Raw genomic sequence first — 25,825 nt, 5'->3', positions numbered from 1 at the left:
TCCAGTCCGAACTACCAAGCCATGTCTTTCCCAGACCGGAATCAAGCATCCAAGGACCAGTTTCTGGCTATCAGTCTTCATCAGCCTGGATAGCTTGACTCCAGTGGTGTGAAGAGCCTGGGAAAGACATGGCTTGGTAGTTCGGACTGGACTGTTCCCATGAGGCACAGGGTCAGAGCTGATTTGCATATAGCCAGTGTCTGACCCAGGGTGGTGTGGAGTGCAAAAAAACGATGGATTTAGGCCCAGATCCTTGTACTGGGGTGAATGTATGACATTGTTCTACATTCTGTCCATCAACTGTGTTTTTTGCAATTTTCACCCCGAATATGGTAGCCGACCTGAAAGCAGACCTAGAAGATACAATCACCGCCCTGATTAAACCCCTCATGTCAAAAATTGACAGACTAGCATTTTTAATAAACCATAAGGGAGTTGGCCCCACTAGGCAACTGGGACAGGACAATGTATTATCCAAAGCGGGACAAGATGGGGGCAAGCCCAACAAGACACCAAAAGACAAGGCAGCGTTAGTTAATGAATCTACTGCAAATAAACTAAAGAAAGTCAGGCAAATTAATACCCTAATAGCACAAAAAGCCTCAACACCCTCTAACCCTTGCAGCTCTAATGAGACAACACAGGGGAAACAAAACAATGCAAAAGAATTCCCCAAGTTCCAAATGAAAAAATAGATCAAACCCCAAAAGAAAAGACTACCGCAAACCCTCCTCCCTCAAAGAATGCACCTGAAAAAATAAGATCAACCCGATTTCGGGCAATCAATCTCCCACCAGAAGCTATGCCCTTTGTGGTAGTATTGACAGGAGTTCCACCACTAAAAGAGGGAAAAAGGGAAACACACTTGGAACTAAGAAACAAATGTGTGCAATGGCTGCAGATAAATAGACCCCTACCTCCAAATATCTGTGGCAAAATACTTACAGTAAGAAGGGGAGAGTGGATCGGGAGAGGAATAAAAACAATAGCAGGAGACATAATAACAGTCAACTTTAGAGACATTGCAGCAGTAAATTATATATGCAATGCACCCCCTAGTGGATCTCATACACAAATCCACCCCTTACATTTATCTTTTTTTTATCCATATACACCCCAAAGACCAGTGCAGACAAATAGAATCCCTATGAGCAGGGTTCAACAGATGGAACCACAGAATAGACCATGGGTACTCACAAACTTTCTCTCGGGGGCCGAATTTACAGTGTGGTTTGTGGCCGCGGGCCGCACCGGTGGAGGCGGGGTCAGTGGGGAGGGGGAAGGGGCTAGAAAGAAAAAAACTGACCATGAAGTTGAACACATGCCCTTGCAGTGGACGCGTTCATCCACTGAGCCAACAGACCAGCATACACACACACATCTCTTTCTCTCTCTCCCTATCTCTCCCTCCCTCTCTCTGTCTCCCTCCTTCTATCTCTCTCTCTCTCGCCCCCCCCTTCCCTCTGTCTCTCTCCCTCTGTCTCACCTCTCTTTCTCTGTCTCCCTCCCTTTCCTTCCCTCTCTCCGTCTCCCTCCATCTGTCTCCCTCTATCTGTGTCCCACTGTCCATCTCCCTCTGTCTCCCTCCCTCGGTCTGCCCTCTGTCTGTCTCCCTCCCTCCCTTCCTCTGTCTGTCTCCATCCCTCCCTCTGTCTCCTTCCCTCCCTCCCTCCCTCCCTCTGTCTCCCTCCCTCCCTTCCTCTGTCTCCCTTCCTCCCTCTGTCTGTCTCCCTCTGTCTGTCTCCCTCTCTCCCTATGTCTGTCTCCCTCTGTCTGTCTCCATCCCTCCCTATGTCTGTCTCCCTCTCTCTCTCTGTCCGTCTCTCTCTCTCTCTGTCCGTCTCTCTCTGTCTGTCTCTCTTGCTGTCTGTCTCTCTCGCTGTCTGTCTCTCTTGCTGTCCCTCACCCTGGCTCTCACTCCCTGCTGCCCTCCCACCTCCTTCACCCGTGCTCTCACTCCCTGCTCTGCCCTCCCACCTCCCTCACCAAGGCTCTGACTCCCTGCTGCCCTCCCACCTCCCTCACCCGGGCTCTCACTCCCTGCTCTGCCCTCCCACCTCCCTCACCCGGGCTCTCACTCCCTGCTGCCCTCCCACCTCCCTCACCCGGGCTCTCACTGCCTGCTCTGCCCTCCCACCTCCCTCACCCGGGCTCTCACTCCCTGCTCTGCCCTCCCACCTCCCTCACCCGGGCTCTCACTCCCTGCTCTGCCCTCCCACCTCACCAGGCTCTCAGTTCCTGCTATCCTCCCCCCTCTCCCCTGTGTGTCAGCCTGGGCTGACACAGCCTCCCGGGCACCCCAGTACTTAACAGGTCTTTAAACGACCATTTGTTTCTTAATGAGGCTTTGTTCACCTCTTAGCGCCCCTGCAGCTCCACTCTTGACTGTGGCTGGAATCGCCCGGCCCCCACAGAGCAGTCTCTCGGATTCCGCACTGCTGCTCTCAGAGGTGTTTGCTGAAGTTTAAAAAAAAACACAGGTGTGATGTTTCAAGCTCCGCGGGCCGCCACTGAAGGCTTGCCGGGCCGCTACTGGCCCGCGGGCCGTACTTTGAGTACACCTGGTATAGACCCACCCAATGGCAACTGCCTTACCAAGCTACTCCAGTTTACGAGCCTTTCCTACCTCACCATGTGCACTGGAATAGGTTCAGTGCCCTTGAAGAGGTGGATTGACTTGCACTGGAGGAAACTAGCACTTTCGACCCTATAATGAGATTAGAGGAGGAAGGGTCTACTGGAATAGGAACTGGCACACCGAGTACTTTAGGACATAGTGATGGTAGGGGAGCCAGTAAAAAGAATCTGAAAAGAAAAAAAGGGGGAAAGGAAATAATAGAGCAATTAGATCAAAAGACAACCCCCGTTCGAATCAGACGGAACAGTGATATTACACCAGAACTCTGTACTAATATAACATTTATAGAAGAAGACAAGGAAGAGCATTCACTAAGGGGTTTAAAAGAGCTTCCCCCGGAAGAAAATCATGATAATCTTCAAATTATATCCTGGAATATTGCAGGGCTAGCAGCTAAATTTGATTCCCAGGAATGGCGGAACTGCATAAATAACTTCCAAATCATATGCCTGCAAGAAACATGGGCGGCTGACCCAAATTTGTATAGTATAGAGGGATACAAATGTTTTTCTGTCCCGGCCATAAAATCACCATCGGGGAGAGCGATTGGGGGACTAATAATGTATGTTGACCTTCACTTGCAAGGAACCTGGTCTAATTATAACTGGGATTCACAAAACATTCAAGCGGTAGGGTATCGTTTTAAAAGGTTCAATCTTCTTTTACTTAATTGTTATAATGCCGTAGGCACGGTGGGAAAGGGGACCGTCACTAAAGAACTGGATTCCCGCCTAGATAAGCAGGACTTATTAAATAAGACACCAAACTCCCTCAGTATAATACTTATGGGGGATTTTAATTGTCATCTTTGTGACAACCTAAAACCATTTAATAAAGATTGGTCACGATGCACTGTAGCAAAAGGCCCACATTTTGCACACACAATTGAGGGATGGGACTTAGAGAAACTAACAAAAAGGCATAATCTGGCCCATACCATGGACCTGATAGAGTTAGGTGGAAATGGAGACCTCAACCCAACATTTGTAGGCAGAGGCTGTCATTCGTATATTGACTTTATTTTAGTCTCACCCCTAATAAAGAGAAGCATCAGTAGTATGGCCATAGACATAAGCATCTTTAGCTACCACAACCCTTTGATTCTACTATTAAAAGGCTTTAATTTTGAAAACCCCATACGTAGAACAGATATTTTAGAAAAGGCAGTAGACCAGGGAAGGAGGATCAAGTGGGCCAAGATAGACAGAGATAAATTCTACAGAAGACTAATAACAGAAGGGCAAAACGCTATAAACATATGTCTCGATCCCAGCATGGGGGAAGCAAAAGCGCTCAGTGCATTTGAAGAAATCGCACGCCATGTAAATAATTTATTAAAGACCTCTAAAGACAGTAAAGCACCCTCTACCCCGTGCTGGTTCGACTCCGATTTTACCAAGGCGCATAAAAACCTCAAATTTAGTCTCCAGTCTAAACCTAGGGACAATCTTAAAATAGCACAGTATAGAACTGAATACAAAAAAGCACTGAGATCTCGCAAAAAGAGCTTACAAATTCAAGCTTGGGAGGATTTAAGGGAGGCGGCAGAAAGGCGAGATATCTCGGGATTCTGGAAAGTCATTAATACCCCATGCTTCCAGGACCCAGGAGCACCTAAAATAATAAACACTATTTTGCCTGAACAATGGCAGACCCATTTCCAGAGCCTCTACAATCGCTCAGGACAATTAATCCAGGCTGAAGGACCAAGGCTAAACCCAAATACACAATTGGTCTTTTCCCTGGTAGAAGTGGAACTGGCAATAGCAGGACTGAGTAAGAATAAAGCACCCAGCTCTGATGGCATACCCCCGACCTTTACCTGAGCAACAAAGATCTATGGGCCCCACTGCTCACGAGGGTTTTCAACGAGGCAGTGGTGGCAGGACTACCTCGTTCCTGGTCGACAGCAACCATAGTCCCGATTTATAAAAAAGGGAATCGTTATGACCCCCAATGTTATTGCCCCATATCCCTCATAGACGTGATGGCCAAGGTATTGGGCCGTGTTATTTTACATCGCCTGCAGGAATGGGCGGAGGAGAACCAAGTCTTGACAGATATCCAATATGGGTCTAGGGAGGGCAGATCTACCACTGGTCAATGTTTGAACCTGTACCTCCTGACAGCTAAATACACCATCACTTGCAGGAGGGCTAAATATATGGGGTTGATGGACCTCTCCGCGGCTTTTGACCGTGTAAATAGAGAAAAACTCTGGAGCCTATTATTAAACCTAGGAGTGGATCAACCACTGGTAGACGTCCTAAAAATTTTACACTGGAACACTTCCGCAACAGTGAGATATAATCAAGAGGGAAGCAGGACTGAGCCCTTTTTATGCACCAGTGGAGTGAGGCAGGGTTGCATTCTAGCGCCCTTCCTGTTCTCTATATACATTAATCTCCTGGACAAAGACCTAATCAAATTGCATGTGGACTCACCCCAAATTGGACATCGAGCGGTGCCGGTATTACTTTATGACGACGACGCGGTATTGTTAGCCAGAACTCCATTGGGGCTACAAAAGCTGATCGATGGTTTTGTCGACTTTATGGCTAAACTCGATTTATTGACAAACCTGGAAAAATCTTACGTCATGTCAGCAGGAGTTAAAGAAAAAGGTAAATTCACTTATAAAATTGGGTCACACAAGATTGGTCAGGTTAAGTCTTTCTCGTACCTTGGCGTATTGTTTGATGACCAACTGAATTTTAACCCCCTGGTGGACAAACATGCAGAGAAACTGGCGGCGTCATCAGGTGCCATCATGGGGTACGGGAGAAGTCTTGGTAGATGGTCCCCAGAGCAAATGCTAAACCTGTACAGATCGATATGCTGCGCTAAGGTCACCTATGGAGCAGAAGTATGGGGCTTTATAGACAAACAATCACAGCAGATCCAGGTGGAAGAAAATAAATTCCTTAGAAGAATGTTGAAATTGCCGCAGAGCACCCCGGCCTTCATCATTCATGAGGAAGTAGGGGAGCCCTACATTGAAGACCGTATCAAGATTAAACCTCTCCTTGCTTGGATTACAATCTGGATTAATCCAGAAGCGGACCTTACAAGACAAATTTTAAAAGACTGTTTGAAACGTGACAGAGGGGGTCACATACCATGGCTGAAGTATATAAAGGACTCCATGGAAGCAATTGGCTGTAAAAATCTCTTTACAGACCCAGAATCCTTAACCGGTCAGCATAAAACAATGGTTAAAAAACTTTTCTCAGAATGGACAATTAGGGCTAGAGCTGAGGTGGAAAGATGTAAGCCTACTGTTTTATCTTACTGTTTATTAACAAAGAAACAAGGAATGGAACCATACCTCGCTGTGATGCATAACGCCCAGGATCGATTCTATATGACTCGATTCAGACTAAATATGCTGCATCATTTACTTGCTGTTCCCTCTGGGTTCACTCTCACAGTGGAGGCGAAGGGTACCTGCAGCTGCGACTCTAGGTCTCCGCTGGATACCCTTCACTTTGTTCTGTTCTGCCCCTTTTATTCTGTCCCAAGACGCAAGTTTTTAGTAGGGATCCTGAAAGAAACCAAACTTAGACAAGCAAAAATGGCCTTGAGGTTTCTTCAGGAAGCCTCAGATGTACATACGTTGTTTTGTACTGTAAGTTTTATCAGGGTTGCAATGCGGTTAAGGAAAACGAGAGAAATAATTGACTCTAATGCTATTTAAAAAGAGCCCCATGTAAGGAAATTCCCTCTAACCCCTTCGTTCATGAAATGTATTTTTAGCCTATTCTTATTTTTAACTCACTTCTCTAAATCTGTTTTTTAATATGTGTATTTATTGTGTATGTACTTTTATGGTGTCTTTTTAAGTGCTGAATAAAGATTTATAATTGAAATTGAATTGCATATAGCCAGTGTCTAACCCAGGGTGGTGTGGAGTGCAAACAAATGATGGATTTAGGCCCAGATCCTTGTACTGGAGTGAATGTATGACATTGTACTACATTCTGTCCATCAACTGTGTTTTTTGCAATTTTCACCCCGAGTGTGCTGGGTATACTCAAACGTAAGTCCCAGGCTCTCCACACCACTGGAGTCAAGCTATCCAGGCTGAAGAAGGCTAATAGCCAGAAACTGGTCCCTGGATGCTTGATTCCGGTCTGGGAAAGACATGGCTTGGTAGTTCGGACTGGACTGTTCCCATGAGGCACAGGGTCAGAGCTGATTTGCATATAGCCAGTGTCTAACCCAGGGTGGTGTGGAGTGCAAAAAATGATGGATTTAGGCCCGGATCCTTGTACTGGGGTGAATGTATGACATTGTTCTACATTCTGTCCATCAACTGTGTTTGTTGTTTCTTTATAAATATTAATACCATCACACGTAAAATGCCAGTGGCCGAAGCTGTTATTGGACCCTGTATCAGTGCCAGGGCTGCACAGACGCTTACTTCCATAGTGACACTACCATAAGTAGCATTAGAGCTATATTTTGCTGCTTTCTGGTTCTAACAATCCGATGCCCAAGCCCACCAGGTATCCATCTCAAGCTCCTCCCCTAGCATCATCATGCAGTAGGCGCTACCTCAGACTGTGACAAGGCAAAGGTGGGTCGAGTGACATCTATGAGGGGTCATGAGGAGGGAGAAAGGAGAGGAAGAGCAAATAAATAAATCCAGGCGGAACCCTCTGAAGCTGTAAGAGCTAAACTGAGAGTGAAACGTGAGCGTGGAGAGTACTGGGCTAGGGGGACTTACTGCCGACGTCACCTGTCCATATTGACTCTGTGTAGGTGACGCAAGGACAAAGGAGTCAGGGGTCACTGGGGGAACTTGCACTCCAAGGGCACATGCGACAAGTGCAAGTTGTGAGAGAGAGTGCACAGAGAGCTCATAGAAATAACGTGTGTGCACAGACCGTGTGTAATACTGGGTTTGTGTGAAGGATGTCAGGCTGCCAGGAGCCAGAGTGCAGAGTTTTCAGTACAAAGCATTTCAGAAGCAAAGATTATATTTTGGGTGACGTTGTCTGTAAGGTAAAGGGCGGTGTAATGGAGAACGTTAAAAGTGTGCTTCAAGCTTAACTGGCACACACACTCAGACACTCTCGCTCTATGTTTACACACCCCCACATAGAGGGATGTGTGTCTCGAAACTCGGGGTGGTCCAGAAAGTAAAATTATGCACGACCAGGTGTCAAGTTTGAAATCTTGGCAAAACAAATTTAATTGCGTTTGTATAGGACGCGGCACAAAGTGTTATGAAGAATAATACCTGTGTTTTTAAAACTGCGTGCTATAAAAACAAGCATTGACGGCCAACCCAGCCAGGAGTTGTGAAGCCAAATGGCAGCTGTACATGTCACGCGCGCGCTTGTGCACATGATAGTAAGCTGGTCACTGGAAAAGTAGCACTTTTCAAGGCAGCTACTAAATGTCTCGGCCAGACCAGCGCATGCGCTGGATCAGGCCGTGACCTAACCATATTTGGCTGTACAGTGGAAGGATATCTGTTCTCAATTGATGATAAAGGGTCCTTCATGTCTGTCTGGATAGGACTGAAGATCCTAACAAAAGTCCAAAGGCTCATTGTTAAGTGTGGGTCCATTCATACGAAGTTAGCCCCTTCTAATCGATTCATTTCTAAGTGGATATTTCATTATATAGCTCTATGTTGTCGAAAACTATTAGGTCCCTACTTGGAACAGAAGCTCATTGCGGGTAAAAAGTGAATAAGAAATGTTTACATTTCAAACATTTTCAAGGCCTTCACCTGGAGATCTATTCATGTAATACATGGGATTTTGCAACTCCAGTATACCAAGCAACAGTCACTGATTTCTTTATAATTGTCGACTTGTGACATACCAAGTCAATGATTATAAAGAAAATACATCAGAACTCAACTAATATACGGTTATTACTGCTGAGTTCTGACGTGACAATGTCTACTGCCAGAGACAGCAGCCGAGGTGAAAGGCAGGTCGGGTAACAGAGCATAAATAAAGCAGTGTTTAAATCAACAACCAGAATGTTGCTGTTCTTTCTTCTGCTCTATTTCCGTAGCTTACAATAAGGACGAGAGAGAATATGTTTATTTGTTTGCAATGCATAGACAGAGAAAATCTAGAATCTTTACGCATGTTTCTACATGTTCTGAGCTACTGTAGCAAGTTTTTTTTTTAACCTGACTTGTATTGAACTGCTTCTAAAATATGTTTGCAACGAATAGATAACAAGGTTTTGATGTGATGTGTGCACTACTGGTTTTATTTTTATTCTTCATGTTTGCAAACATGCTCACTCTTTCATATGAAACAGCTACACACCAAGGTTTTAAGTGGTTTGTGGGAAAGGTAACGGTGTACATATATTATATGGGATAAAGTATCCCCTGGGGCACATGATAATGGTTTTGCAAGTCACATGGGAGTTTCATAACCTTATAAAGGAACTTGCCTTCGGAGTAATTCCTCAAAATGATTATGGAATTCCTCTGTGAATTGCAATATCCTTATAATGTATTGCAGGGGGTACTTTATCGGTTATATAAAAGGTTACTTGTGATGCTACATAGGTGCTTAACTGTAATAACCTATTTCAGTTGAGTTCTGAGGTCACAATGCCTACTGGCAGTGTTAGCAGCTGAGGGGAAATGCAGGTCAGGTCACTGAGCTTAATTAGTGTGACTGTTTAAAGAGGGAAAACAAAAATGTGGTTTTCTTTCTTCTGCTCTGTTTAACTAGCCGTGCAGTGACATGCAGAAAGGATATATTTATGTCAACATGTTTTTTTGCAATCCTTAGGTAATTATAGATAGTTAGAATCTTTATTCATGTTTCTACACATTCTGCATATCACTGAAAAACCATTCCTGCTGCCACAAAGTTGTATAATGGGCAGTGGGTGAACTGGTGCTTTGTGGAGCCTTCCCAAAGGAAATGCACACTCCACCCGGTTCACTATCCCACCCTCCTCCTATCTCCAGATAGGTTTGTAAACATTTGTTTCATAAAATTGTCTGTATTATAAAAAATAATATTGTTTGGAAATGTAAATGGGATCCCACACAAGCTCAGGAATGTTAAGTGTATATAACTTCTATGAAGGATTCAATGAGGAACAATCAACATTATAAGTAGCTTTTACTTAAGTAAAAGTGTTTGCATGCATGGCTGTTTTGTTTAATTGGAAGTGTCTGTATGCCGGCCTAGGCCCATGGATCTTGCAGTAGAAGGGGAGTTGTCACATTATCATGCCTAGATCGAAAATAAGATAGCTCAGATGTGCAGTGGGAGACTTTCCCAAATTTTGGGTGCGATGTAGGAGGAGTGCCCTCCTGCCTTGTTTCTGTGAGTTCAGGGGTTGTATGCAAGTGTGAGGCAGAGCGTAGATGTCTTGTCAGCTGTTGAAAGTGTATGAGGTTGTTGGTCCTATGTAGTGCTGGGATTTGTAAGTGTGAGTGAGTAGTTTGAATTTGATGTGTTTGTGAATGGCGAGCCAATGGAGATCTCTATCTGCAGTGTAATGTGGGTGCGGAGTGGAAGGTCTAGTATGAGTCTTGTTGAGGTGTTCTAATGTCTTTGTAGGAGTAGCTTGGAGATTTGAACATGCAGTGCACTGCCAGAGTCAAGCCTGCCTCTGATAATTGCTTGGGTGTTGGTCTGTCTGATCTTCTGGGCAGCCACTTGAAGATCTTACGTAGCATGCTTAGGATGTGGAATCAGGAGGTGCTCATTGCATTGAGTTTTGTCATCCTGGAGAATTTGTCATCTAAGGTTTCTAGCGTATTCGTGGCACTACTGCAAAAGGCCACCAGGTGGAGACTCGGGGGGAAGTCCTGTTACCGAAAATTATGACTTCCATCTTATCGGAATTGAGCTTCAGGCAGTTTATTCACATGCAGTCTGCTACTATGGTCATGCAGTTGGTGAAGTTGATTCTGGAGGTGGTAGTCTTGTCTGTCAAGGAGAGAATGAGCTGGGTGTCATATGCATATGGTATGATGGAGATGCCTTGATATCCAATAATGCTTGCTAGCGGGGCTCATATAAATGTTGAAAAGGATGGGGCTGATGGAAGATGCCTTGGGGACTCCGTAGACCAGTTTCTTGGTTTCTGATGAGAATGATGGCATACTAACTCTATGGGTTCTTCATATAATGAAGGAGCAGATTCAATGGAGTGTAGATCCTTGGATGCCTATATCGTGGAGTCTTCTGGTCAGAGTGCAGTGGGAGACGATGTTGAAGGCAGCAGATAGGTAGGTTGAGTAGGATGAGGACTGCTGTTTCTCTGTGGTCCAGGATGGTCCTAATGTTGTTGGTGGCTGCAGTGACTACTGTTTCAGTGCTGTGGTTATTTTGGAAGCCAGATTGGGTGTTTTCCAGTGGATGGTGGGCCTCAAGGTGGGTTGAGAGTTATTTATTGATGGCCTTCTTCATCACTTTGACTGGGTCCTGGAGGAGACATGTTAGGCAGAAGTTTGGGTTGGCTGATGTTTTTTATAGGACAGCGTTGACTTCTGCGTGTTTCCAGTCGTCTGGGAATATGGCAGGTCAGATGGAGGTGTTAATGATGTGGGAGAGGGAGGTGCTTATTGGGGACGTTCCTAAATTGTAGATGTAGTGAGGACATGGATCCTTTGGGGCACCTCAGTGGATGATCCGTATGATTGATGCTTTGTCTTTATAAATCAGGTTGTTGTCTTGGTTGGTGATTGGTAGTTTCGCAGTGAGGTTGGCAGGGCCTTTTGGTGTGGGAAGATGGTGCACATATTGGTGATTTTGCTATGGAAGAAGGTTAATAGGTCATAGCAGATTTCTTGTGAGGGGAGGATGTTGTTGACACTTGTGGAGGGTGAGGTGTAGTCCTTCTTTGATTGAGAAGATTTCTTTGCTACTGTTAGAGCTTTCTTCCATGAGTTCAGCTAGTGCACGTTTCTTGGTGTCACATATTTGCTGGTGGTGGTGTCTGAGATCAGTCTTGTATGTGGATCTGTTGGTGGTATAGTGGCTGGTTCAACTTCTCAATTACCTTTCTAGTTGTTTGCTGTGTTGTTTTGATTCTCAGAGGGCTCTGTGTACCAGTTGGCTTGCTTGTTAGATCGGGTTTGTTTGTTGGGTTTGATGGGTGCATGGGAGTCTGCGCAGTTCCTGGTCCAGTGTAGGAGTTTGTGATATGCTTTTCGAGGTCATGTGGTTCAGTTGATCTGTGGTGAGGGAACCAAACCAGTCTGCTTTAAAGATTTTGCCTGAGCTGCAGCTTGTGAGGCAGGTGCTGGTAGAGGCGTTGATTTGAGGTGTGTCGATCTTGAAATGGATGATGAAGTGGTCGGTCCATGTAAGCAGCATGGTGGCTATGTATTTGATGCTGTCACTAGTGGTGAAGATGGTGTCCAGTGTGTGTTCTGCATTTTGTGTGGGAGCAGTGATAAGTTGGGTTAGGCCGATGTCCCTCAGGCGTGTGAAGAGTGCAGTGGAGTTGTGGTCGGTCCTGTCTTCTGGGTGGAAGTTGAAGTTGCACAGTTCTAAATAGGCTCTGGAGTTGATGGCAAGCGTGAGAACGAATTCCGTGATGAGATTAGTAAAGGTGGTATGCAGTCCAGGTGGTCAGTAGGCAAGGGGCCAGGGCAGGATGAAGTTATCATAGACTTGTAGTTTGTCGGTGTTCCATGAATGTGGCAGCAGTTTCCAAGGAGGTCGAGCTCTTGGTGGATTCTTCAAAGATGATTGCGGACCTCCTCCAGGATTGTGGTTTCAATGCCATCATGCTACCCTGTAGCCTGTATGTTTTGCCATGGTGATACTGGGTGCTTACAGATTTGCAGGCGTCTGTGATGTTTATGTTAATGTAGGGGAGATGCTGGGAGGTAACACCAAATGTCAAGTGTTGAACTGCTGCTAAGAAAAAAAGCGCCCTTTCCACTCCTTCACCCCCTCTCCACTCTTCCTCTTCCTCTGTCAGTATTTCTTCTGAGTTTCCCTTTTAGGGATTGCTTGGGCTCCCACCAACTCCCCCCCCCCAGCAAAAAGCCAGCAAGAGAAATGCTAGATCAATATACACTGATTAATAACTGGAAGTTTATGAGGTCAAGAGATTTGTGTATTTTGTGGTGGGCATGTGTGGGCTAGACGTTTTTGCTTGAATTGTTAGACTATGACAAGATGGTATACAGACATAATATCGAGTACAAAAATATCGAGGTAGTGAAATATCGAGTTGTAAATATCGAGTAGACAGAATATCGACAAGACAAAATATAGACTACAAAAATATCAAATAGAAGGACAATAATATCGAATCAAAAATATAGAATGGACAGAATATCGAATGAACAGAATATAGACAACAGAAATATCGAGGGACAGAATATAGACAGCAAAAATATTGAGGGACAGAATATGGACGAAAAAAATATCGAGGGACAGAATATAGACAGCAAAAATATTGAGGGACAGAATATGGACGAAAAAAATATCGAGGGACAGAATATAGACAGCAAAAATATTGAGGGACAGAATATGGACGAAAAAAATATCGAGGGACAGAATATAGACAACAAAAATATCGAATTTTAGGTAAGTAACTAAGTCAATTTATGGTATTTAATTTTTGCGTAATATAATTCTGGAGCGGGTTGTGGGTTTATAGGGGAATAGGGTGGGAAGTAATGTAATCATAATTAATTAAATATTTTAATTGATTGGTATTTATGTACATTTAATTGTTAATTAATTATTAATTGGCAATTAATTAAAATATAATTGGTAATTAATTTTTATTAATTGATTAATTGATAATTGTGTGAATGTTATTTATTTATTTTCTGGAGCAGGTTGTAGGTTTATAGGGGAATAGGGTCGGAAGTAATTTAATTATAATTAATTAAATATTTTAATGTATTGGTATTTATGTACAATTAATTGTTAATTAATTATTATTGGCAATTAATATAAAATATAATTGGTAATTAATTTTTATTAATTGATTATTTGATAATTATGTGAATTGTATTTATTTATTTTCAGGAGCGGATTGTGGGTTTATAGGGGAATAGGGTGGGAAGTAATTTAATTATAATTAATTAAAACATTAATTTATTGGTATTTATGTACAATTAATTGTTAATTAATTATTAATTGGCAATTAATTATAATATAATTGGTAATTAACTTGTATTAATTGCTAATTATGTGAATTTTATTTTTTTATTGTCTGGAGCGGGTTGTGGGTTTATAGGGAAATATGGTGGGAAGTAATTTAATTATAATTAATTAAATATATTAAATTATTGGTATTTATGTTCAATTATTTGTTAATTAATTATTGATTGGAAATTAATTAAAATATAATTAGTAATTAATTTTCATTAATTGATAAATATGTTAATTTTATTCATTTATTTTCTGGAGTGGGTTGTGGTTTTATAGGGTAATAGTGTGGGAAGTAATTTAATTATAAATAATTTAAAATATTTATTTGTATTGGTATTTATTTAGATTTAATTTTAACTTAATTTTTAATTGGTAATTATTTAGTTTTAATTGGTAATTAATTTATATTAATTGATTAATTGATAATTATGTTAATTTTATGTATTTACTTTTTGTAGTGGGTTGTGGGTTTATATGGGAATTGGGTGGGAACTCATTTAATTGTAATTAATTAAATGTATTCATATATAAATTGGTTTTTAATTTGAATTAATTGTTAATTATTTTTAAATGTATTAATAATGCATTGTTATTTGTAAATATTTTGTATTAATAGGTAATTATTTTTTAGTAATCAAATTAATGGTATTGTTTTAAATTGAATAATTAATATAATATCTTATATTGGGAATTAATTTTATTTAATTTGTATTTGGTATTAATACTTAATTTATTTTCAAATATATGAAGTATTTACTTTCCCTACTGTTACACTCACTGGAGTGGGAATAGTCATTTTTTCCCCTGCACTATCAAACGCTTTCCCTACTGTTGCACTCTCTGGAGTGGGAATAGTAATTTTTACCCTCCCACTATCCAACGATTTCCCTACTGTTGCACTCTCTGGAGTGTGAATAGTAATTTTTACCCTCCCACTATCCAACGCTTTCCCTACTGTTGCACTCTCTGGAGTTGGAATAGAAATTTTTACCCCTACGCTATCCAACGTTTTCCCTACTGTTGCACTCACTGGAGTGGGAGTTGTAATTTGTACCTGTACGCTATCCAATGTTTTCCCTACTGTTGCACTCTCTGGAGTGGGAATAGTAATTTTTACCCCTAAGCTATCCAACGTTTTCCCTACTGTTGCACTCACTGGAGGGGGAATAGTAATTTTTACCCCTACGCTATCCAACGCTTTCCCTACTGTTGCACTCACTGGAGTGGGAATAGAAATTTTTACCCCTACGCTATCCAACGTTTTCCCTACTGTTGCACTCACTGGAGTGGGAATAGTAATTTTTACCTGTACGCTATCCAATGTTTTCCCTGCTGTTGCACTCTCTGGAGTGGGAATAGTAATTTTCAACCCTATGCTATCCAACGCTTTCCCTACTGTTGCACAAACTGGAGTGGGAATAGTAATTTTTACCCCTACGATATCCAATGCTTTCCCTACTGTTGCACTCACTGGAGTGGGAATAGTAATTTTTACCCCTACGCTATCCACCGCTTTCTCTACTGTAGCACTCACTGGAGTGGGAATAGTAATTTTTATCCTCCCACTATCTAATGCTTTCCCTACTGCTGCACTCTCTGGATTGGGTATAGTAATTTTTTCCCCTACGCTATCCAACGCTTTCCCTACTGTTGTGCTCTCTGGAGTGGGAATAGTAATTTTTACTCTCCCACTATCCAACGCTTTCCCTACTGTTGCACTGTCTGGAGTTGGAATAGTAATTTTAACCCCCACACTATCCAACGTTTTGCCTAATGGTGCACTCACTGGAGTGGGAATAGTAATTTTTACCCCTACGCTATCCAACGCTTTCTCTACTGTTGCACTTACTGGAGTGAGAATAGTAATTTTTACTCTTACGCTATCCAATGCTTTCCCTACTGCTGCACTCACTGGAGTGGGAATAGTAATTTTTACCCATACGCTATCCAACGCTTTCTCTACTGTTGCACTCACTGGAGTGGGAATAGTCATTTTTACCCTCCCACTATCCAACGCTTTCCCTACTGTTGCACTCTCTGGAGTGGGAATAGTAATTTTTACTCCTATGCTATCCAACACTTTCCCTACTGTTGCGCTCTCTGGAGTGGGAATAGTAATTTTTACTCTTCCACTATCCAATGCTTTCCCTACTGTTGCACTCTCTGGAGTTGGAATAGTAATTTTAACCCCTACGCTATCCAACGCTTTCCCTACTGTTGCACTCACTGGAGTGGGAATAGTAATTTTTACCTCTACGCTATCCAATGCTTTCCCTACTGTTGCACTCACTGGAGTGGGAATAGTAATTTTTACCCCTACGCTATCCAACGCTTTCTCTACTGTTGCACTCACTGGAGTGGGAATAGTAATTTTTACCCTCCCACTATCCAACGCTTTCCCTACTGTTGCACTCTCTGGAGTGGGAATCGTAATTTTTACCCCTACGCTATCCAACGCTTTCCCTACTATTGCGCTCTCTGGAGTTGGAATAGTAATTTTAACCCCTACGCTATCCAATGCTTTCTCTACTGTTGCACTCTTTGGAGTAGGAATAGAAATTTTTTACCTCTACGCTATCCAACGTTTTCCCCACTGTTGCGCTCTTTGGAGTTGGAATAGTAATTTTTATCTCTACGCTATCCAATGTTTTTCCTACGGTTGCGCTCACTGGAGTGGGTATATTAAATTTAAACCTCTCGCTGTCCCACAGTAAAAATATTGTATATGTTTTTTTAATAATATGTGTGTATATATATATATATATATATATATATATATATATATATGCTATAATTGGCTTGGTTAACATAACAATGGAACATGACTTGGTGTACTTACTCACTTGGGTTATATTATATCTACAATCGCCATATGGCAGGGTTGTATTGATGTAAAATGTTGGTAACATAATTACATTAGGAAATTGAACATTGTTGCGATTCCTACAGGCTACCACATTTTGCTTGTGACGATATTCATCAATATTAATCCCTTTTTTGATATACGGGGTTATCTTTCCCCGTTGGATGGAGTTTATGTATTTAAAATCTATCTTGCCATTTGTACATATGTAAATTAGTTTTTAACATTTTTTGATATTGTACATTTATTGGCTTTTTAACGTGGTCACTGACATGTCTTCTATGTCCATTACCATGCACTTGTGTTCAACCAATGATGTGTCTTTGTATCCATGCACTAGCACTTTAAAAACAGTCTGTCCCACCCTTAGCGTCATGTGACCAAGGCCTTTAAGCAGGCCGAAACGTTATGCTGGTGGCGATGCAACAAAATTGAATAAAAATATTCTATTCACCTCAAGACTGGGTCAGCTTTCGTTTGTTCGGATCGGCGGTGCCCCGGTACATTGGGGAGTGCTGGTTCCAGGGGAGTTTTGAGCGTTTATATATATATATATATATATATATATATATATATATATATGTATATATATATATATATATATATATATATATATATATATATATACATATATATATATGTATTCATTTTGTTTGGGGGGTATTTTAAAGTTACATTAATTATATATTAATTTTAGATTTATTTAAATATTTTAAGTATGTTTAAATTAATTATGTTTATTATTATATTACTTATTATTTAATTTTAAGACATTTAAAAAAATTCGATATTTTGACAGTCTATATTTTTTACAATCGATATTTTGGAGTCGATATTTTTGTACCTACCTGTTTGTAGATAGGCAGTAGATATTCTGACATTCTATATTTTTAACTCAATATTTTTGTAGGTCAAAATTTTGTCTGTCGATATTATGTCAGTGATCCGACAAGATAAATAAAGATAAATGTTGCTACTGAAATAAGTGAAGGGAGATGATCCCAAAAGTGGGTTACTGGGCAATATATATTGACTGTCAGATGGCTGATATAAGATCATGTACAATGTGCTGCAATCTGATTGTATTATTTGATTTCAAAACAGAAAATGTAATAAAGAGCAATAGAAAAAAAAATCTTGACAGACATGTATGTTGGATGCCGTGGTTCGCTAAATAAGTAATACATCTACTTCAAGTGGTCCTTACCGGTTTTCTTTAAAGAAATTAATTTATTCCAGGACAAATATTGCAGACCAAATTTGCCCTGGAAGAAAAACACTCTTGGCAGTATTGTCAACCAAATCACTGCCTGGAAAGATATTTGGGTTTGCCTTCAACCACCTTAGACATTTTCCCATTTTATAGCACCTTAAGATATGGTGAACTTTCCATGGTGTAGTATTAGGACTATATTGTGTGATATTCCTTTCTATTCTACACATTTATGTAGCATGAAAATCACCCAAAAGGGTATACTGACCCTAGTGAATCCTCAATGAGAAAGCAGAAGACTACGATAAAAAAAAGAATCAACTGCAAAAAGCCAGGTTTTTGGGACTTCTGGTAGACAAGGTGATTGGAGATGAGTCAGAACTTAATCGCAATTTTATCGCATGATAGCAAGTTAGGTGAAAGCTCATTTTCCCAAATCTCTGACAGCGAAAGCGAGGAATTGGAAATAGACAAAGAGCGACTGATCTGAGATATCCAGCAGGAGCATAAGTGACCAAATTGGTTCAGAGGTAAAGGGGACAAAAATTATAAAAGGCCCAATGAACCACACAAAGGGTCTTGAAGAGGATACTGTATGAGATGGGAAGCCAGAGAAGTGTAGCCATGTAAAGAGAAATTTCCGAACTATGAGGAAGAAAGAAAATTGGGTGTATGGGCATGTTCTGAATCATTTGAATTCTGGAAATATATTTCTGGAAATACATTTTAGAGGGTGCCTCAGTAGCCCAGCATAGACAGAATTAAGGTCTACCGTACTCCCTCACAGTAAATGGTAAGAATGGAAACATTTGTCAAAGGAGATATGGTTGATGGAAAAATGTAGAAGAGATTTTGCTGACCTCAGTGGACAGTGTAAGATCTTTGCCAATTCAAAATCCCAGAGTATGGGCTTTCAAAATTGGAATAGGTGATCAACTAAGGTTCTCAGGCCACAAGTTATGGCACCAAAGTATGGTCAATTTTCCAAATAGATGAATTTCAGTCATATCTGTTTTGTGCTTAAAAAAACATTCCACAAACAACATACAAAAGACAGTCATGAAAATTCAGTTTTTTGCTTGTAGTAAAGTCATTGAGTCAAAACAGAATTCGGGTGTTCTGCGATTTGTCATGAACAATATAGGCAATAGCACAAAATGAGTTGTGCTAAGGGGCGGTCCTAAACATTAAATAGCGTAGGGCTTAAAGAAGAGCCTTGAGGAGCTGTTTGTTTGGGTTCTCTTTGAAAGGAGGTAAGTAGAAAGTCTGAGACATGATGAAATGAAGAGATCCATGACAAAGCATTGCCCTGTATTTCGACCTGAGGAAGATGTGAGATCGGAATTTTATGTGCTGAGAGTTCAAGTAAAATCAAGGCTATTGATTGGCTATGGTCCACTTTAATACGTATGAATTTCAGAATGGAAATTAGGGCACTCTCGGTACAGTGAAAGGAATGAAAATCTGAGTGGCTAGGGTCACAAATGGGATTAGCTTCCAGAAAAGAAGAGAGGTGAGTATTTATTTACTTTTCAAACATTGTGACTAGGAGGGAGAGAAGGGAAATAGCGTGGCACTTACTGAGAAAGGTGGCATCTGCACAGGAATTTTTAAGCAGCGGCAATACCTATATTTGTCTGTTATGAACCGAAAAATAAGTGTTCTACTGCTTAAGGGAATCTCCTCTATGGTGAAGGAACATTTAAATAAATATATATTACAAGTACGAAAACACATAAGTGGTGATGACTAGGTCTGGCGCCTTAGTGAACGTAAACATCCACTCCAGTAAGAAGATCATGAAACTCCATGGTCCCTGGTATGAATCCCGGCAGATCTACTCAGCCTTTCATACTTCTGAGATTGATAAAATGAGTATAATCGAATTGGGTAAAAATCAAAATCTGTTATCTGTCAACTGTACAGGCACCTACTGCTCATCCAATAGGCCTTAGGTGTTATGTAAGACTGTCTTTGGGGATTTGATTAAATGAATGCTTAGATTAATGAGTTCCTGACTTGCACCAACATTAATATTATAATTAGTTACCTGTGATATAGGAAACCATTTTTCAGACAAAATAGCTCCAGTTTTCTTCACACAGGCTGTATTACAATGTGGATCTTTAAAAATAGCAAGATTTTGGGGTAAGAAATGGGAATATTTTGAAGAAGTAAGTGTTTGACAATAGGCACCACCGGGACTTATGAAACTGTGGGAAAAAGCATCGCCCCAAAATTTAGACACCCCAAAATTTGTATCTGACTGAAACCTACCACATTTACTGGATCAGAGAGGGTGTTAAACCTCAGTTTCATGAGGCAATGTGTGAAAAAGTCAGAAAAATATTTAAATCCCAAATGGGCAGCAAAATAATTAGGAAATTAGGCAGCATATCTAGTACAATAGGAATGTCTTCTAAAATCTCTCTCACCCCAGAATCAAGGTTTTCTTTGAAAAATTTTTGCCTATCAAATCAACTATTCTGCAGTTTATTTGTGGTTTGAAGAAATTTATGATTTCTTCAGCAAATCAGAGACATAGAAAATAAACTACATATTTACTCAGCAGCTAAGCAGTACTTTTCTGCATAAATATTCTGAACCCTCTGTGCTAATGTCATCCGGAGTTATTCGACAAAAGTAAGAAACTGTGGGCCTCATTCACAAAGGAAAACCTACACTTTTGTGTAAGTTTACTATTTTTATATTTGCAAACAATGGGGCCAATTATGATGGTGGTCGGATGAGCGTTCGGACAGCCACCGTTGCAGGAACAGGACCGACCGGTAGTCGGTGGTCCCACCTGTCAAATTAGGATCAGACCGCCTTGTATGTGGTCAGAAACATGCCTATTTGTATTGAGGCTTATGCTGCGGCCCTGGAAAGGCCGCTGCATAAGTCCAAATGCAAAGGGGCATGTTTCTAAACATCCCTGCACCCCGTTGTGATGCCAGCCACATGATGGAGGGATGTTTGGGGGCATCACAGGTGCCCCAAGGCCTCTAGCCAAGGGCCATGGAGACAGGGGCCCTGCTAGGGGCCCAAAAAGCTTTTCTGCCAGCCTTTTCACGTCCGAAGAGTCGTTGTGAAATGGCTGGTGGAAAGGTGGATCGTGTTCCCTATGGCAGTGCCTGATAAGGCACGACGTTCATTTGGGGTGATGCAATCAGAGCAACCACCTGACGGGCTCTGTGAGCCTGTCCTAGGTTGTCCGTCGGTCCCTGGGCCAATGCGGCCTAACCGACCACATGCTAATGGGGCGATCTGACCATGGTTAGAGATGTCGGTGGGACCGATGGCACAACAGTATTGGCCCAACCGACATCATCATCGGCCCCTTCGAGTTCACACTAAGTTTACAACTGCAGGATGTCATGCCTCGAGACTCCTAAAGCTCTAGAACTAGAACAGTCACCTGGGGCGACAGGCGTTTCCTGGTTGCCGCCCCTAGACTCTGGAACACCCTTCCTGCACATATCCGAGCAAGTCCCTCTCTGTTCACATTCCGCAAACAGCTAAAGACGTGGTTATTTGACCAATAGCCTTGTATATCTTCTTTACCCCAGTTGCTGATCCATCCCTTAACTAGCGCCGAGACGCCCACGGGTATTCGCCGCGCTCTACAAATGTCAATAAATAAATAAATAAAGACGCTGTCCCTTTAAGAAGTGCGCTATTTAGAGCACCATGAACCTAGGAGCGACTCTTCAAGTTCTTGCGTCAAGCTCCCTTTGTTTCCGCATCCGTCTAGATTCCACTGCCTGACTTCCGTATTGCTTTGGTTCTTCCTGTTTGTTGTTCGCTGCTCCGAAGAGAGCGTTACCGGCCCCCGCGTTCCTGTGCGGGCCCTGGATTGCGCTTCAATTCAGCAGCGGTTCGCTGTATTCAGGCGTTCATTCTTGGGTGCCTGTGTCCCATTGTGTTGCTTGTTCCCGATACCTTCCATGAACTGTCTTCCCACCTTACCCTTGAGTCCCGCCCGGCGGCCGGGTTTTGCCCCGCCATCCAGCTGGGCTCAGCTTTGTGTTTTCCTTCGGAGTGTACTTCACCTGACAGCCGGGCCTGTTCTCCGTTGTCCGGTCGGGCGTCATTTTACTCCGCCTCCCTGGTATACTCTACCCGGCAGCCGGGCTTGGTCTCCGCTGCCTGGTACAGACACCATAAAGCCCTCCTTTCTCCTTAGACAGATAGTTAGTGTCCTTTCTTCCCGTCCCCTCCTATTCAGCCCTACTTCCCCCTTTGGTATTTTATTTATCCCTTACTGGATTCGTTTACTGGAATTCTTCTTCGTGTATTTGGAGTGATTCTTGCGTGGACCAGAGTGGGTGCAGTTTTCATCTTCACTACAGGGAATCACGGTAACAGCGCTTTTGCGCTACTCATATCCTTTTATTAAGACTTGTCATACATACGGTTAACATATGTTGTTTTGGTTTTCATAGATGGTCAATCCATCATCAGAAGAAGTGGGCTAAAGGTTCCTTACATGCCACTCATTAGTGAATGTTTCTTCAAGCTCACTACAAGACAGCTGAAGTGAGAAGTGTACCGATTAGACTATAGTATTACTACTGTATTTAGTAAACAATTACTCACTAGCACATTATGTCATCTTTGTCACAGCTCCATATGAAGTTCCTTATAGAAACTCCTCATGTGTATTCAACGACACGTTAGGAACCTAGGGTATGTGTTGTTTCTATGTGTAAAGGTGTCTTAGTGTTTTCTTTATAGTGTGTCATAAGCTAGTATACTTACTCACCTTTCATTGCAGCCTTCCTGTTGACCAGTTCCCCATTGATGTACCACGCATTCAATCCCGAAGATCACCATCACATACCATTTTTTTCCCCCAACTTTCCTTGTTTTGTCTCCCTGTTTTCCCCTGGCATGTCTCTCGTACTCTAGTGTTTGATAGAGTCGGAAGGCAGTAGGGGAAGGCTGTGGAGTATTCTTCGGATTCCTGACGCTCCTGTGGAACCTACCTGCAATCCTTAAACAGGCCCTCCGCAGTCAGGGCGGAGAACTCATATATAAAATGTAGGCCTGTCCCCGAATCTAGGTTACTTTAAAATACTCTGATGGCCTCTATTAAATTCAATCTAGTTTTAGCCAATGCTGATGGACCAATGCAGTTTAGAATGTACACCTGCCTCATAATTATAATAATAATACCATTTTCAGAAAAAAATATTTGGGCTGGCTGGAATAATAGCAATACGTTGAGAGAAATTAATGATGCTTTTAATATGTCCTACTTTTATGTTGTTGTTTCCGGAGGCCATGTCCATGCTCCCTATTGTATACTCCTGGCTATAATCAATAAACAAGCGTAGATGTCTGGGTAAATCGGGGAGCTGCTGAGAGGGTGGCAAAAAGTAACAAAGGCTGGGAAAGCAGGCAGTAGGAGTTAATTGAGGATGTCTAAGGAGTAAGCGACTCTCAGAAGTTTAAGTTATTGAATAAACTGCAGAGAGGCAACACGGAAGAGCAGAGATGTTCTCAAGAATGACAGAGATCTTATCAGCAGAGTCCGCCCCAAAAATTCTGTACCAGCCACTGTTCCCATCCTCCTTCCTCCTAGTACACTGTTGGATCAGAAGGTCTTAAGAGTAACTCCCTGCTGGCGCCCTCTTTCCAGCACACATTGTCAAGGACAGAAGGACCATGTCGCACACCCCTGCCTGTATGCACTTTTCGAGTCAAGTGGCCCCAACATTCCTGTCTCCATGTTTGCCTTTCTGTTGATTTCACAAAACCTGTCTTGACTGTGAAGTGAGCTTGCATTGCCGCTGCTGCTTGTGGTGTACTTGTGTGTGATGTAAGCTTACATTGCCGCTGCTGCTTGTGGTGTACTTATGTGTGATGTAAGCTTGCATTGCAGCTGCTGCTTGTGGTGTACTTATGTATGATGTAAGCTTGCATTGCCGCTGCTGCTTGTGGTGTGCTTGTGTGTGTTGTAAGCTTGCATTGCTGCTGCTGCTTGTGGTGTACTTATGTGTGATGTAAGCTTGTATTGTCGCTGCTGCTTGTGGTGTACTTGTGTGTGATGTAAGCTTACATTGCTGCTGCTGCTTGTGGTGTACTTATGTGTGATGTAAGCTTGCATTGCCATTGCTGCTTGTGGTGTACTTGTGTGTGATGTAAGCTTGCATTGTGGCTACTGCTTGTGGTGTACTTGTGTGTGATGTAAGCTTACATTGCTGCTGCTGCTTGTGGTGTACTTATGTGTGATGTAAGCTTGCATTGCTGTTGCTGCTTGTGGTGTACTTGTGTGTGATGTAAGCTTGTATTGTCGCTGCTGCTTGTGGTGTACTTGTGTGTGATGTAAGCTTACATTGCTGCTGCTGCTTGTGGTGTACTTATGTGTGATGTAAGCTTGTATTGCCGCTGCTGCTTGTGGTGTACTTGTGTGTGATGTAAGCTTATATTGCTGCTGCTGCTTGTGGTGTACTTATGTGTGATGTAAGCTTGCATTGCCGTTGCTGCTTGTGGTGTACTTGTGTGTGATGTAAACTTGCATTGCTGCTGATGCTTGTGCTGTACTTGTGCGTGCTGTAAGCTTACATTGCTGCTGCTGCTTGTGGTGTACTTATGTGTGATGTAAGCTTGCATTGCCGTTGCTGCTTGTGGTGTACTTATGTGTGATGTAAGCTTGTATTGCCGCTGCTGCTTGTGGTGTACTTGTGGGTGATGTAAGCTTACATTGCCGCTGCTGCTTGTGGTGTACTTATGTGTGATGTAAGCTTGCATTGCCGTTGCTGCTTGTGGTGTACTTGTGTGTGATGTAAGCTTGAATTGCTGCTGCTGCTTGTGGTGTACTTGTGCGTGCTGTAAGCTTGCATTGCCACTGCTGCTTGTGGTGTACTTGTGTGTGAGGCAAGCATGCATTGCTGATTTTAGTGCTGCATCTGCTCTTTGTGTGTTTGCGAAAGAAGCAAACTCTTGATTCCTCTTCTCAGGCCAATTCCTTGCTGTACTCACCATTGCTCATCGTGAAGCTACCCCACTTGCTGGTTTGGGAACTTATTTTAATTCCTTTTCTGTATCAACTCCGGTCACTTACACTGCAGGTGTCTGGTGTTGTCTTCTTGCACAGGGATACATCACAGCTCATGTACACTGCAGACTGGTCCTTAAAAACAAAGGTCTCTATCTGAAACATAACTTGCAAGGAATCGCCATTGTGGATAATCTGTACATCCACTTCATCCGTCACTGCACAGCTGTGAAGAGAAGAGAGCGTGGAGTTAGATTTCAAAGACTGCTTTTAATGTCACAGTCAAGTCAACACTAATGTCTTGCTGTGTATGTGTCGGAGCCCACCAAGAGCACCTTCCTGGTGAGACGAACCTATTGCACCAGTGAGTGAAACCGGTTCTCAACTGTTGCCTCCTTTTCATGTTTTTCCTCCAATCAGCCACCCTTGCTGATACGTAAGAAGCCACGCAAGTGACATCTGATTGGTTTTGAGCGTTTTTTATAAAAAGTAAACAAAAATGACTCAGGTCTGAGACACCATTAAAATCAGTTGGGGACAGTGAGACTGGTCACCGTTGAGACTGCACTCTAAGTAGTGAGACCCACAAACAAGTGAGACGGTTCCAAGGTGTGAGATTAACATAAAACCAGGGACGTTGTGTGTTAATAAGTGAGCTTAAGTTTAGTGAGTGACGTAGTGCTCTAAGGTGCTAGACTCACTCCTATTGAGGACAAACACTTAAATGCTTGAGGAAAACACCTTTCGACTGACTTCACCCCTTCATCTATACCACCTGCTGAACTGCACCCTTGAATATTTATTTATTGAGGAGTTTTATATAGCGATTGCCAGACCCGAAGGTATCGGAGCGCTTTAAGTCATGATCACTTGTAAGATACATAGACATACTATTATGTACAACGGCTCCAGACATATTGTAGTAATATCGTCGTAGAGCACACAATGTCACTTGCCGGGTATGTTATCACAATAGTATGTA

General features: G+C 42.3%; 1 protein-coding gene across 1 annotated transcript in view; it reads right to left on the bottom strand.

Annotated features, from left to right (window-relative positions):
- Nucleotides 1-25,825, bottom strand: part of LOC147733118 (uromodulin-like) — a 279,622-nt gene that overhangs the window by 41,947 nt on the left and 211,850 nt on the right. Inside the window, exon 7 of the mRNA XM_086955817.1 lies at nucleotides 24,910-25,069. Coding sequence (XP_086811943.1) covers nucleotides 24,910-25,069 — 160 coding nt within the window. The remainder of the gene's footprint in view (nucleotides 1-24,909; nucleotides 25,070-25,825) is intronic.

This window comes from Lissotriton vulgaris, chromosome 2_1, assembly GCF_964263255.1.
Source record: "Lissotriton vulgaris chromosome 2_1, aLisVul1.2, whole genome shotgun sequence".
In the NCBI taxonomy this organism is placed as follows: Eukaryota; Metazoa; Chordata; class Amphibia; order Caudata; family Salamandridae; genus Lissotriton; species Lissotriton vulgaris.
This window is presented reverse-complemented; position numbering and strand designations above follow the sequence as displayed.